The 14,672-nt window shown below is 44.0% G+C and overlaps 1 protein-coding gene across 4 annotated transcripts in view; it reads left to right on the top strand.

Annotated features, from left to right (window-relative positions):
• Positions 1 to 13,518, top strand: part of camsap2b (calmodulin regulated spectrin-associated protein family, member 2b) — a 53,124-nt gene extending 39,606 nt beyond the window's left edge. Inside the window, exons 7-22 of one of the 4 annotated variants that reach the window (XM_078173269.1) lie at positions 1,709 to 1,799; positions 1,941 to 2,042; positions 2,609 to 2,678; positions 2,785 to 3,066; positions 3,435 to 4,173; positions 4,269 to 4,415; positions 4,494 to 4,725; positions 5,177 to 5,360; positions 5,443 to 6,142; positions 8,084 to 8,220; positions 8,350 to 8,564; positions 8,654 to 8,753; positions 10,826 to 10,885; positions 11,545 to 11,660; positions 12,327 to 12,445; positions 12,969 to 13,518. In XM_078173269.1, the coding sequence (XP_078029395.1) occupies positions 1,709 to 1,799; positions 1,941 to 2,042; positions 2,609 to 2,678; positions 2,785 to 3,066; positions 3,435 to 4,173; positions 4,269 to 4,415; positions 4,494 to 4,725; positions 5,177 to 5,360; positions 5,443 to 6,142; positions 8,084 to 8,220; positions 8,350 to 8,564; positions 8,654 to 8,753; positions 10,826 to 10,885; positions 11,545 to 11,660; positions 12,327 to 12,445; positions 12,969 to 13,268 (3,594 nt within the window). In that variant the 3' untranslated portion in view covers positions 13,269 to 13,518. Of the gene's footprint in view, positions 1 to 1,708; positions 1,800 to 1,934; positions 2,043 to 2,608; positions 2,679 to 2,784; positions 3,067 to 3,434; positions 4,174 to 4,268; positions 4,416 to 4,493; positions 4,726 to 5,176; positions 5,361 to 5,442; positions 6,143 to 8,083; positions 8,221 to 8,349; positions 8,565 to 8,653; positions 8,754 to 10,825; positions 10,886 to 11,544; positions 11,661 to 12,326; positions 12,446 to 12,968 lie in introns of all 4 variants that reach the window. The other 3 variants (XM_033650327.2, XM_033650326.2, XM_033650328.2) reach the window with 3 other exon arrangements.
• Positions 13,519 to 14,672: the final 1,154 nt, after the last annotated feature.

Raw genomic sequence — 14,672 nt, 5'->3', positions numbered from 1 at the left:
CATTTCTTCTCAGCGATACACTTTCATAGGGACCGTTTTCTCCAAGCTAACGGCTAATGTAGCCAGGAGTCAAGCCACATGAACACAATCACACACCTCCCCATTGTTTAAACAGACTTAGTTTACAGATAAACAAACTTAAAACATTAGGCTGGCCAGTAATGACTCACCAGTGCAGGGCAGACACAGCAGCAGCTCAGCCGTGTATCAGTTCAGTCAGTCAGACTACACAGTAGACAGTCAGGGCTCTTCCCGCCAAGCACTAAATGATTCGGTGAACGAATCTTTTGAACAAATCTTTTTAATTAACTGATTCTAGTGATTCAGTAACATCTAAAGAACTGCTTTGCTCATCAGTAGCCTTGACGTCCTGTGAGGTACCCAGCTAGTTGGCGGCTGGGATGTCTAACAAGTGAGTTAAGTTAGCAAGCACCAGAAGTTTGCAAATGCCTGGGAAGTGCGGCTTATATGCATTTTAAACTACTTAAATAAAGTCATGGAAATTAGGTAAAATATTATGGAAAAGCTATTGAAAAATGTTTTGAAAATTCATTGGTAAAAATTACGGGAACCTTGTAATGTACAGTTACCTGAAAAAAAGAACCACTGTGTTTTCATTGCCTTAGAATGAGCTGTCAATATCTACACAGGGCGCGGGTCCTCGTCCACAGAGTCCGCCATGTTTCTATTGAAGCCACGGACAGACAGACCAAACACTGGCTCTAGATAGCACCACTCGCATTTTCGCATTAACGCGTCAGCCGCTGTAGTTAGCAGCCCCTCTGTGATGAGCTGAACATCATTGGAAAACCACTATTTTTAATGTGAAAGTGCTTTTTTCAGTGTTTTTTCCTGCTTAAATTACCAGGTCCATTTGTTTTGGAGAGGAAGACACCTCTGCAGATAATTCGGCTCTCAGTCAAAACCTCCTGAACGTCTGGATCTGAAGTTATCAGAGAAAAAAGGGCGAGCACACGTTCAGCTAGCACCCCATCTGCGATTAGCCAAACAGCGTCGGGAGAAACACTCATTTACAATGTGAAACTGCTTTACTTTATTGGTTTAAATCACCAGGTCTATTTGTTTTGGAGAGGAAGAAACCTCTGTGGATAATTCGGCTCCCTGTTTAAACCTCCTGAACAATCAACTCTGAAAGAATCCTAACCGGGAGTTCACTCTTTCTATTCCAGTTTATAGGAACTGGAATCTTTTTTGTCTTTCTCTCCATGCTAGAAAGTAAATCAACAGACCTGTGTGTGTTTTAACTGAAAGGTTTCCTACAGATGAAATCATCTGTTTTGGCCCCCAGAGTCTGTTTACAACATGAATGCATTTATCACTGATGTGGGTTACTCACTGGCTGCTTCATGCATCCGTCTATGCACATGTGACATATTTAAACTAAACTCCAGATGGTGTTTTTGGCAGTTTTCATGAGGCATATGGGTTTGACATTAAACCACTCAGACAATGAAACATGCACTAATATTGGACTACACACACCTGAGCCTGTTACCTAGCAACAGCTTGCAGGCCGTGACCTCATTGGTCTGTCAAAATGCTGTATTGTAGTGCGAGTGTAGCTCATCCTACATGTTTGCAGAGATACAGGGAGAAGGAGCTGTGACTGCAGAGAGGACATGTTGTTCCAGTGACATTCATAAATAACTGCAACATTAACCGTGTGTGTGTGTGTGTGGCCTTGCAGAGTAACTACCTGGTGTTTATGGCTGAGCTTTTCTGGTGGTTTGAAGTGGTTAAACCCTCGTTCGTACAGCCCAGAGTCTTCGATCCAAACGGTACGGTACAAGTTCACAGTAACATCAGCATGCTAATGATGGTGTTGACAGTTTTGCCATGTTATGCATACTAACTCTGATAATTAACTCAAGGTTGCAGCTGAATATTGAGTATCTGTCATGTGTTTCCCTCAGCAGCAGCCTGTGAGCCTGTGCCCTGTAGAAATATGGCTCCTGTGTCCAGTCCAGTCAAACAGAGCTATGCAGACAGACCTGACAGCCCAGAGAACATCCCTACACAGGGTAAAATATCTGTTATCGATTGGGGTTTGGATTGGTTCATGGTCCTCACTTGTGAATACAACAAAAGGCTTGGTATCAATATTCTTTTCAGCATTGCTTTCACAAAGTTTTTCCTCTATTTTCTTGACTTTTCAGTGATGTCAGGTGATATTAAAATGACTTTTTCTACTGTTGCGTAAAATATATAAATTTAAGCAATTTAAATGACCCATGCCTACTTTCAAAAGCTTTCAAGGCCTTGTGTTTTCCCTTCAAATACACAGACTTTCAAGTATTTCCAGGACCTGTGAGAATTCTGATTTACACAGAACAGTTCCACAGTTTGTGTGGATGTGTTTTGAAACCAGAGGCCCTCTAGTGGCTGATTTATAGTAGCTCAAATGCTCATTTCAGCCCTACACTTAAATATTTGGCTTCTTTTAATTATCAGTAAATGAGGATGGGAACTGATCCGATTTTTTCATACCAATACTGTCATTGATTCTGCTAATTGATCTGATTTTTTTATGCCAATGCTATCAGGGATTTGACACATCCAGTAAGAAGCTACTCTGTGTCTGTAACAGGTATAATGAAGAGGTCTACCTCCATGTCCTATGTGGATGGCTGTGTTGGGACGTGGCCTAAAGAAAAACGGTTCGTACCTAAACTCCACAGAGCAGATGACATTCATTGATTTATGATTGCAAAGTGGTTTGTTGTTTCCCTGTTGAACTAACAGTACATTTCCTCCCTCCCTCAGCTCCACCTCTCGGGGAATCTCCTTCGAGATTCCTCTGGATGGAGACCCGACTGTGCCACTCTGTGAATCTCCCTCCCTCCGAGGGATGACCCGCTCTGCCAGCAGTGACGGTCTTGGGTTCAAAGTTCACTATGCATCTCGAGGGGGCATGAAGCGCCACCTCTCCCTCATGCCTGTCGATGTCAACGGCCAGAGCAGACACATACCTGAGGAGGACGAGGACTTCACCCCCCACAAGCCCTTGGGGCGGAACAACACATTCTCAGTGAAGAACCAAAGCAGGTACGGTATGGAGAACAAAACTGAACGTCTGCAAAATGTCATAATGTTAATGCTAAAATTCTAACGTCGTTAAACTTCTAAAATATCGTCAACCTGATTTTTAGTCCAATCAAAATTTAATTTTTGTCTGAACGTTTTTCTCACATCATGTTGACATCCGGTGCCAACTGGGAGGTTGTTTTTAAATCAGTGTCATTTCTGCTAAAAATAAAAAGCTGATCATATAGTTGAAAATATGATTAAACTTCATGAAGAGACATAAAAATAAGAGGGACATCCAGCTGTGTATCTGACTCTGGATGAGCAGGAGACATGACTGACTGTTACTTTAAACAACCATCAGTTAATTTACCCACACTTGTCCCTAGGTACTCTAATGGAGTCCTCCCAGACAGCAACCACAGCCCCAATGATCACCATGGCAACCACAGTGGCCAAATCAGCCCATCAACTCCTCCGAGCATTGAGGAGGCCCTGAAGATTATCCACGACACTGAAAGGCCCCACGCCAGCTTGGGCGTGGGGGAAGGAGACAATGGCTTCTTTCTCCACGGGGCAGAGCCCTCAGACCCTTTGGACCCTCCAGGGGCCCAGGGTCAAGGGGACGACCCAGGTTCAGTGAAAGCTCGGCTGAACGACCATGACGCCAACTCTGTGTCCACCGACGAAGTCGACACGGGCATCCACGTGAGGACAGAGGACATCCAGAGCTTGGATGAGGACTCCTCCTCTCTGAGAGACTATTCAGACATAGATCCAGACTGCGAGGCCATGACCCGGTCGTGCCCTCTGCCTGACCAGCAGGAGAAGGAGAGAAGCAGGGAGGGAGGACGGAAGGGGGTCGGTGATGCTAACCATGAGGGTGAGAGCGGAGGTGGGGGTGAGAGGAGCAGCCCCTGTCCCAGTTCAGCACCCACAATCCCCAGATCGCACACAGTCAGCCCCACCTCGTCCTCTGGAGGCTCTGGAGGCGGCATGGTCCGGATGACGAGCTTTGCAGAGCAGAAGTTCAGGAAGCTGGAGGGAAGGAGCAGCGGAGGAACCACACCAGAGAGTTCAGACCTTAATGTGCCGTACACACACCCACCAAAAAGCATTTCTTCTCAGGTTTGTGTCCAAATGTGTGTCACTCACCCACTCTTTTATTTGAGCTCTATTTTTGTAAAGGATAGCTGGAATTAAAACTTTGCAATTTTTTCTAGATGTCTACACCTCCTTTGCCAATCACATCCCCATCTCCAGTAACGCCTTCCCCCAGAGATCCCTCCCATCTGATAGCTTCAGAGATGATTCAGCTGAGGATGAAGCTTGAAGAGAAACGGAGAGCCATTGAAGCCCAGAAAAAGAAGGTAAATGAATACACAATAAAGTTCTCAATTGGTATAGATTTAAATGTAAATGTTAACACTATGTTGCTCCCATCACAGGTGGAAGCAGCTTTCACCCGCCATCGTCAGAGGATGGGCAGAACAGCCTTTCTGAATGTAGTGAGAAGGAAAGGAATCACTGCCCCTCTCAGCCCCAGCTCAGGGGCAGCAGAGTCACCTTCTCCAGAGCCTCTCACAGCCTCAAAGGAACCCAATCAGAGCAGCATGGAGCGGGCGGAGAGATGCAAGCCGGACGGAGCAGCTCCTAAATCTCCCTGTGAGGATGGTGGAGGTGAATGTTGTTTACACATCACTTATAAGCACGCTTTCCTGACAGTTCACGACCAGAGGAAGTAGAAGTTTATACTAAAATCACACTTACTATCACAAGGTCCTGTGATGGGACAGCTTCAAACAGACAAGAGTCCACTTGGAAGCAGACCCTCCTTCTCAGGTAGTCCCAGTTCCTGATCACACAGAAAGCGTTTTAGCAGCTGGAGGCGGCTTTTGCGTTGCGATGTGCCTCATGTTTCTGTGCTCTAGGTGCCTGGCATTTTTGTTTGAGCTCTCTGAACTCCTCAAGTTGAAAAACCTTCAACTCAAAGCGGAAAAACGCCCCGTGTCAGGACAGACAAGGCCAGCATTAGGATGTTTCTCTGGGCGTCATTTTCCACAATGCTTTTAGACGTTGTGAATGATTCTGATCAGACTGACTGACCCTTGTTTGCTCTGTGGTGATACAGGTGTGGCTCCAGGAGAAATCGACCTTACTGAATACACACGCTCCATTGAGAGGCTGAACACGTCGCTGGGCTTCCTGCAGACAGAGATGCAGCGCTTGGCTCAGCAGCAGGAGAAGATCATGTCCATGAGAGAGCAGCAGCAGCAAGCCTGGGTCATTCCTCCTCCTGCTCCATCTCCACACAGGTATTTCCTAATGATAGATACTTTAATCCAAAGAATAAGTTCACCATCATTTACCACTGTGTGTGTTTTCTGTCCCCCTCAGGCAGCTCCGTGAGTTGCGCAGCAGCAGTGTAACAGGACGGGGATCAGGCCGAGGCTCGGTTGGGTCTTTATCTCCCATCCTTTCTTCCTCCGGCTCTCCCCGTGCTCCCAATCGTTCCCCTGCTGGCATCAAGCGGCGGCCGGCCTCCTTTCATGCCCGGACACCACGTACTCCGCGACCAAATGATCTGAAGGTCACACCTTTCAGTCGAATGCTAAACACCCCCACTTCAGTGGACAGCCTACCCAGACTGAGGCGTTTCACCTCCAGTCAAAACCAGATCAGCTCGTTTGCTTACCTGGGCCACGACGAGGGGGGTCAGGACAGTAAGAAACAAGAGGCCAAGGACAATAAAGAAAACACTAAGGACGAAGAAGAGGCAGCGGCGAAGAAGAGTGCTGGCACTCCTCAGCCTTCTGCTAAAGAAGCAGCCAAAGAGAAAGAAGATGAGCGAAAGGAGGAAAGAAAGAAGGGTGAAGTCAAACAGTCGAGGTCATCAGAGGTGTTGCGTCAACCGGTGTCTGAGAACCAAGGGCCCACAAGCAGCCAGGTCAAGGGAGAGCAGCAGGACAGAAGAGACCTGGTGGAGGTGCCTCTGTCTGGGCTGAAAGCTCCAGGAGGAGCACCAGAAGGAGAAGGAGAGGCAGGTGGAGACACGTACGGAGAAGACCAAAAGATGTGCTGTGGATTCTTCTTCAAGGTGAGCTGGAGCTACAGAATTATATAAAGGATCATATTTATAGTCATAAAAACATTTTTTTTTATCTTTCCAGTGTCTAGGATATTTAATGTAATAGTTTATGGAAATATTACCTGTGAAGCCCCGTTTCCACCACTTTCTGTGTGGTACCTTTGGAACCAACAGTAACCCTTCAGACATGGTACCTAGACTATAGCGTTTCCACTGCAAACAGTACTCTTAAATGTGGGTGGAGTTGTTGCACTCACTTTCATTTTGTAGTTATAGGTTACTAGTTACAGTCTACTACTAATAAAACTCTCCACGGTATGAACAATGGTTACATGAGCCTCAAAACCAGCCACAACTCAGCCCTGAGCAGAGTGACCATCTGCTACTGACCAATCAACAGACTGCAGTGTTCACAGCTCCACCTTTTAGTACCACATCTGTGTGTTAGGTACCCCAACAAAGGTAGACAACAGCTTCATTGGTACCATCCACAACTTTTCACAGTGGAAACAGAAAAAGCTTACCGAACTGAACTGCACCGTACTGCTCGGTGGAAACGGGGCTTAACATGAATTCAATTTTGTATTTGAGCTGAACAAACACACCTGCTGCTCGAGGCTGGTTTGGACTCAAATTTAGCTATAAACCTAAAGCCATAAACTAAACTCACATGACTTGGTCTGCTCTCTGTTACTGTATGTTATTACCTTCATACTGCCTGTAGTGACATTGTTTGTAGAAATAGAGGCGGAGACCTTTGACATTGGGCGAGAGGCAGGGTACACCCTGGACAGGTCCCCAGACTATCACAGGGCTGACACACAGACACAGACAAAACCACACTGACAAAGGGAGAACATGCAAACTCTGCACAGAGGGGCATGTTCGAACCAGGGACCCACTGATTTTTGTAAATGTACTATATTATTACTGTACTTAAAATGGCTTTACATTTAATGAAGAGTGCATTATGACTTCTCTAGCACATAAAACTCAAAGTTTAGGACTTGGGATTTGCCTTTCTTGACTTAAGACTAACTGCAAGGACTTGAGACTTACTTGTGACTTGCAAAACAATGACTTGGTCCCACCTCTGTTTATGACAAACTTTTTCACAGCAGGCATTTTGATAGAAATGCACAGGTGGCACTAACAGTATTAAAGTTGTCTTCAAACCCACAATTGTTGCCCTGCAATGCAGCAGTTAATGGTGTTATTAGCTGCTCCTGTCTTTGACAAGTCAAAATATCTGCTGAGAAAAAGGGCTATTTAACTTAAGTTTTGGGCGCCCAGTGGCTTAGTCCCATATATGAAGCCAGTCTTTTCCGCAGTGGCCATGTATTTGATTCTAGCGTGTGGCCCTTTGCCCCTTTTGTGCTTAGACTGTCCTGTCCAATAAAGGCAAAAAGCCAAAAAAAATAGTATTAACTTAAGTGCAACTCCACCTTTTACCCCCCTTTTATTCCCCATTTTATTCCCCCCTCACCCAGGTCTGGAACCACTACAGTAAAACTATAATACTAACTGATATACACAGTTAATTAACTCCTCATTAATAATACAGTATATAGAGCCTCATGGTGCTATATGCAGGCTGCAGCGACAGGAAGAATCTCATACTGTGTGAGCCGGGTACAACATGTGCAGTGTTGTGCCTGTTGAGCCATGAGCTGATCAAATACAATACATGAGTGAATCTAGGCCAAAAAAAAAAAAAAAAGAACAGCCAGAGCACAGATGCATGGTCGACCATCAGAGCTCTGATTATAGAGCAAAGTCACAGCTTTGTTGACAGAAGATAATTATATTAAAGCCACATTAAATACTTGATACCACCATAATTCCAATAATTACACTCCAGGGTTTATTATGTCATAACAATTTAATGCAGGATGTAGTCATTCATCAACTGAGTAAACATTTGTGTGCTCCCCATCCATCAAACACCAGGATGATGTGAAAGGGGAAGAGGACATGGCAGCAAAGAAGGCAGCTCTGCTGGAGAAGAGGCTGAGGAGGGAGAAGGAGATTCAGGAGAAGAAGCAGCAGCAGGAGCTGGACCAGGAGCAGAAGAGGGAAGCTGCACGGTCTGTCTGACTTTCTTACTCTCTATACGCCTGTGCGGGCACTGTTCCCAGGTTTATGGCATCAATACACACAGTTAAAATTGAGTGTGCAGTCCTACAATAAATCTTAATCTTGGGCTCCTCCTCTAGGTTGAAAGCCGAGGAGGAGCAGCAGAAGAAGGACGATGAGAAGGCGAGGAGGGAATACATCAAGCATGAATATCTGAGGAGGAAGCAGCTCAAGCTGATGGATGACATGGACGAGGTCATCAAGCCCCGATCTGGAAGTCTCAAGAAGAAGCCACGACCTAAGTCCATCCACAGGGACGTCATGGAGTCGTCTACGCCCCCTGTGAGAGCGACAGGTGAGCAGCGAACCAATTATATGCACGAACACACATGTATCACTGCATGAGAGCCACTGATCCATGCTTTACCTGTTCATGTGTTGCAGGGGTGCGTCCTCGAGGCTTCTCAGTGTCAAGTGTTTCTTTGGCGTCTCTCAATTTGGCTGACAACGACAGAGATCAGCCAAATAACAAGAAGAACAACAGGTGAGACCCATTTGAGTGGATTTTAGACTCTTACCTTTCCCTTGATTTCAGTTTCATTTATCCCATTAAAAGAACATATCACCCGCAAAATAAAAATTTCTATGTCATTTACTCACTGCATGTTGAGTTGAATTTGTGAAGAAAACATTATTTTTCTCACATGCCTCCACAGTGAACGTAGAATCAAAAAACGGCAAACATTTTTGATGAATTGAAGTCCAAGTGAAACCACGTTTAACAACAGTAAAACTATATCAAAACTTCATCTACAATCTCTCACACAACTTGGCAGTGTACTCTAGGGCTGCCTCTGACTAAGATTTTTCTTAGTCAGGGGCAGTCGTCATTTTGGACCATTAGTTGACTAGTCGCCCGCATGTTTACTTTTGATATTAATTTCATTATTAAATGATATATTTTGGGCGGGGCAACACAATGGTTTGAGTTGAAGGTGTGAGAAAGAATAGTATCAGTAACATTGTTAACACTGTGCTACATTACAGAGAAATACAAAACCGTACTAATGAACCTTCATTAATATAGGCCTATATTTTATCTACAAGTGCACGTCACACACTGAGCGAGCCACCTGTTAATGACGCTGTGGGCTAATGGGCATGTAGCTACTTCCATGTTTCAGATGATATGTCATGTTTGTAGTCGACCAATGAAGATGAGTTTACATATCACCTTGGGTTCGTCCTTCACCTTCTCAAAATGATCCCACACTTTGGATTTCCTGCCCGACATGTTATTAACTAGCCTGTGGAATAACCGCAGGTACCAGCCCTGGAAATTAACGTGACCTGTCTGACTGCTGAGCGTGGACACTTCCTGTGTCTGTCCTTTCAAATTAAATTCCCACATGATCCAGTCATATAGGTTTGGATTTATTTTGACAAGGCGCAGCTCCTGATAGAGTTTCAGGTTTATTTGTTTTTTTGTTTTGTTTTTTGCGACTAAGCGACCTCTGAAATCTTGCTGACTAATGACCTTTCTGGTCGACTAATGTTTGGTTGACTCCAAACAGAATCCAAGTCTCATATTTTCAGTCGTATGCTCAGTACGTCCCAAATACATGCAGTTTCACTAAAATGTTACAATATAAAACACTTCTGCCTACATTAGTTCCACATGAGATGCAGCCACATGCTCAGGTGCTACTCGACCGTGTGTGAGACTCTTTTAAACTGAAATGTTTTAGCGAAAATACATGTTTTGGAAGTACTGAGCATATGACTAGATAAATAAGACTTGGATTATACTGTTTGAGTCGTGTGAGAGTTTGTAAACAGATGCTTTGATATAGTTTTGCTGTTGTTGAACGTGGTCCCCACTGACTTCATTTCATTAAAATTGTTCCTCCTTTTTGGATTCTCCGTTCACGGTGGAGGCATGCGGAAAAAAATGTTTTCTTCAAGAATTCAATATAACACGGGGTGAATAATTGATACTCAAATGGTCAATGTGTGGGTGAACTATTCCTTTAAGTAACAGGAACTGTGCTGCTTTACAAACTTTTGTGTGATGGATTGGTCGTATCTAATAATTTTAATCGTCATGTTGTGTTGTTGGATCTGTCTAAAAAACTTAAGTGATGAACTTAACACCACCTTAGTTATCCTGTTATCTTCTGCCCTCTCACCACCTCTCCATTCTCATCCCCAAATTAAAGTCACCTATTAAAGTTGGCTGACATCTTATAGTACTACGAGCAGACTTAACATGCATCTTATTTTTGTGCAACTTCTCTTCAAACTCGTTACAATCGTATTTTATTCTTCAAGTAGAAGTGGTTTGTGCAGTTAACCATTCATTCATCCACATATTACCACCACTGTGATGTGCTCTCCCACAATTAAACTTTTAAAACTTTAAGACACTCCCACCCCATATTTCATCTGCATCACACCCAGATGTCATAAACTCTGCTGGGATTTTAATGTCATGGGGTGTTTTGATGTTGAAATCATTTTGTTCTTATTGTTAAGTCTTGACTTTTATGAGGTTTACACTCTCGACTCTTTGTACCCCTCCCTCCTTTCTCTTTCTATTTTGCATGCGTCCCTCAGAGGCAATAGAGTATCCCATATCCCGTTCTATCTAAGCTCTCCCAAAGAAAGAAAGGGAAGGTTAGTAAGTGATGAAGTGTACTGGATGTGGCTCCATGTAGAAATAGCTCCATGTAACTTTAGCCTGTGTTTCATTAGACATTCTTTTAACGCAGACTCACATTAAAGCAGACAGACAGTATAATTCAACATATTCCATTACTGCAGTTTTTGCTTCTGTATTAAGGTACATGGGACCGGCGTGCGCTGAGATGTTTCCGCCTCAGTTCTCCTGCTCTGTATCCTCTCTCTGCCTCTTGCAGTATTGCTCTCAGGCTGCTGTTTGCTCTCCTCTCTGCTGGCTGCTCTGCGCTTCACCACTGTGTTTGCTGTTTTCTCCCACAAGTACTCGAGCTCATCCCTCACAGTAGCCATAAAGACAGCACTGAGACTTTGCTTTGCTTGGCTGAACATGCCTTTCTGTCTCTCTCTGTGCAGCTTCGTCGGAGTACGTACAGTGTGATGTAATGCAAGACAACAGGCAGGGGTTGGAGAATTGTGTCACAGCGTCTGACCTTGTTCTGCAACATCTCTCTCTCTCTGTGCATGTCTGTCTGTGCAATCTGTCGGCGTGCGCTTTCATACCCCATATATGCTCATGTGTGTCAACCTCTACATGTGTGTTGTGGGTTCTTGTGTCCGTGTGTGTCATTTGTTGGTTTGTTTGTGATCATCTCCAGGCCAGACTCTGCTGAGGGGTTTTCTTCCTGTCCTTCGACTGGTAGTCGTAACGGAGAGAAGGATTGGGAAAATGACTCCACCACCTCCTCCACTCCCTCCAACAATGAGTACACAGGTAGAAGACACACCCGGCTGTGTATTGTGTAAAAAATAACTGTACCACTATCGTTATATCAATACCAATAGAGTACTTCATTTGAAATAATCCTTTCATTTTATGGATTTATTTCTATCAGACGCTACAAGTGTGTAGTGTAGCCATACTTTCAAACAATCTGGTTGCATCTCTGTGTGTTAAACCACCAGCTACATCAAATACACTGCACTCGAAGACACCACAAAACAGGCTGTATGGGTTGTAGCTGTTGCAGTAGTGGGCCAATCACACGTCGCACAATCTGTTCAAATCCCCCGTCCATTCCAATAGACATGACTTTTCTAAGATGTCTAGATATATGATTACTGTCTGATTCCACCCAAATGCTCAGACTTATTTGAATGGCTTGCAGTGCTTGGCCGCGAGCAAAACCATACAAGTAGTCTTTTTTTTTTTTTTTTTTTTCCCAAGATCTGGGTACAAAAATTTTTGAATGCAGGTAACGCTTGACTTGACAAGTTTTAGCACTACTTGGTACTGTGTTATTTCAGCCAATACCTTGAAGGTATCGATTAGCGATACCCAGCCCTACTGTTTATAGAGTTTGTCAACATTTACACAGCTACTGAGCATGACGTGACATTTCATGTTTGCAGTCTCATGCTTGTGCTTTTGTTCCCACAGGACCCAAACTATACAGGGAGCCCAGTGCCAAGTCCAACAAGCACATCATCCAGAACGCCCTGGCTCACTGCTGCCTCGCTGGCAAGGTCAACGAAGGACAGAAGAACAAGATACTTGATGTACGTTTTCCAATTATGCGCCTGTATCTTTCTGCATTAGTGGTCCAGTGTTTAGGATTTATGGGGATTGCTTATCTTGGTTAGGACTCCGTCAGTATTCATTGCTCATGGCGTTTTTACAATGAGCCGAATTATCCGCAGAGGTCTCTTCCTCTTCAGTTTCATGTTACAATTCAGTGTTTTCCGACACTCTTTTTGGGGAGAGGCTGCCAACTATGGTGGCTAATGCAAGTATGCAAATGGCCCTATCCAGGGCCGATATTTGGTTTGTCCATTCTGGGCTACTGTATGAAAATGGTGGTGCAACATGGTAATCTCCATGGACAAGGACCCGCTCCCTGTGTAGATAGAAACAGCTCATTATGAGGTAATGAAAAAACAAAGATTCTTATTTTCAGGTGATTATACACTGTAGAAAACGTACTTATATTCCACTTCTGCCAATATATCCCCCTAAATCCCACACACTGGACCTTTAAATATTCCGCACTAAACAATGACTTTTCTCTGTGGTTTTCTGCAGGAAATGGAGAAATCCGAAGCCAATAACTTCCTGGTGTTATTCCGTGATGGTGGATGCCAGTTCAGGTCTGTGTACACATACTGCCCCGAGACGGAGGAGATCACCAAACTGGCTGGCATCGGGCCGAGGAGCATCACGACCAAGATGATCGAAGGCCTGTACAAGTACAACTCAGACAGGAAGCAGTTTAGCCAGATCCCAGCCAAAACCATGTCCGCCAGCGTGGACGCCATCACCATCGCCAGCCACCTGTGGCAAACCAAGAAGCAGGGGACGCCCAAAAAACTGCACACTAAGTAGCGCAAGATGGCAGGGCAAGATTTGCTTCTCTGGAAGGAACACAGACAAATTTGTGGATTTTACTTAGTCATTAAAAGGACACACGGTCCCACTGTAATAAATCACAACTGGAATGTAGAACACGAGTGGGCCTCACAGACGTTGTTGTCACGGAGCTGACTGTTGCGCTCTGGACTGCTTAAACGGGCACAAGTGTGTACGTGTCAGCATGTGTATCAATGTTCTCATGTGCCAAAAAAAGAGAAGAAAACAATAGGCGGACCAATGCCTTACCTAGTTGAACCACTGAAGCACTGAATGTCACGCCTCAGACAGAGGCAGTTTGGTTTCTATAAGTTGATCATGCGTGGCCTTATGCTTGTTTTGTGTCATATGGATGCGCTGTGGTGTCATTTTGTCAGCGCCTGTTGAAACAGTCTGTTGTGATACAGGAGAGGTTGTGTGTACTCACAGGTCTGGGATCAGATTACGCCCCCCGGCAAGCCCAGGTTGTTAAAAGGGTGGCCTGTCTGATCTGTGATCAGATAGAGGCAGCATTTTTGATGACCGTTTTGCTGCTACACAGGCATGTTTTTGTTTTTTTTTTACATGTGACTGAAAAACAGTTCAATTTTGTGTATGTGTGTGTATATTGAAGTGCCAAGACGAGTGAGGAAAATACCTCAGTTGGTGATTGCAATTACTTTCCAAAAGTGTGAAATGATGAGAGTGTTGAGCATATGGAGTACCATGAAACAATTCTGGAAAGCACCTGCAATAGACTCTTAATTTATTTCATTTTGATAATGCTTTGAAGAATATTTTAAAAAGGCATCTTAGATTTTATCCAGAGAAACATAATATACTGTGCGTATATAAGTTAAATTAGTTTGTATATGATGGCAGATCCATTCGAAATGAACGAGTCCGCTTGTAGTAGCTTTTTGAGTAGCTTTTATAATTTATCACGTGTGTGTATCAGTACGTATGTCGTCGTTTGGGGCCTTTAAATGTGCTACAAATGCAAAAAGTGTGATCCAACGCATCACTGATAAGACGATCATTAGCGGTAGAATAGATGGACATCCCACCCTGTGTCATCTGTCTGTGCAATTTAAGAGTATTTTAAATAATCACCACTGACCATGTTTGAACTAACAGATGCTCAAATGCCACTTTAACGTGGGTATTGTCTTAACTATTAGATCTTGATGACGCCCAAAGTAGTCCACACTTGTAAATAAATTAATTCATGTCTGATAGCACTTCAAGACCCCGCCCACTGTCGTTAAGTCATTCACGACTGTCATGCTTGTTACTTTACTTTTACATTTTTTTATCACATGTTCCTTCAGTATGTGTTGACACTGTACAGATATATTTTTGGCATATAGAAGTATTTTTTGTAATGACATTGACTTGTCA

Source organism: Epinephelus lanceolatus, chromosome 12 (genome assembly GCF_041903045.1).
Source record: "Epinephelus lanceolatus isolate andai-2023 chromosome 12, ASM4190304v1, whole genome shotgun sequence".
Taxonomy (NCBI): Eukaryota; Metazoa; Chordata; class Actinopteri; order Perciformes; family Serranidae; genus Epinephelus; species Epinephelus lanceolatus.
Note: the sequence above shows the minus strand (reverse complement) of the source record. Positions and strands in the feature narration are given on the sequence as shown.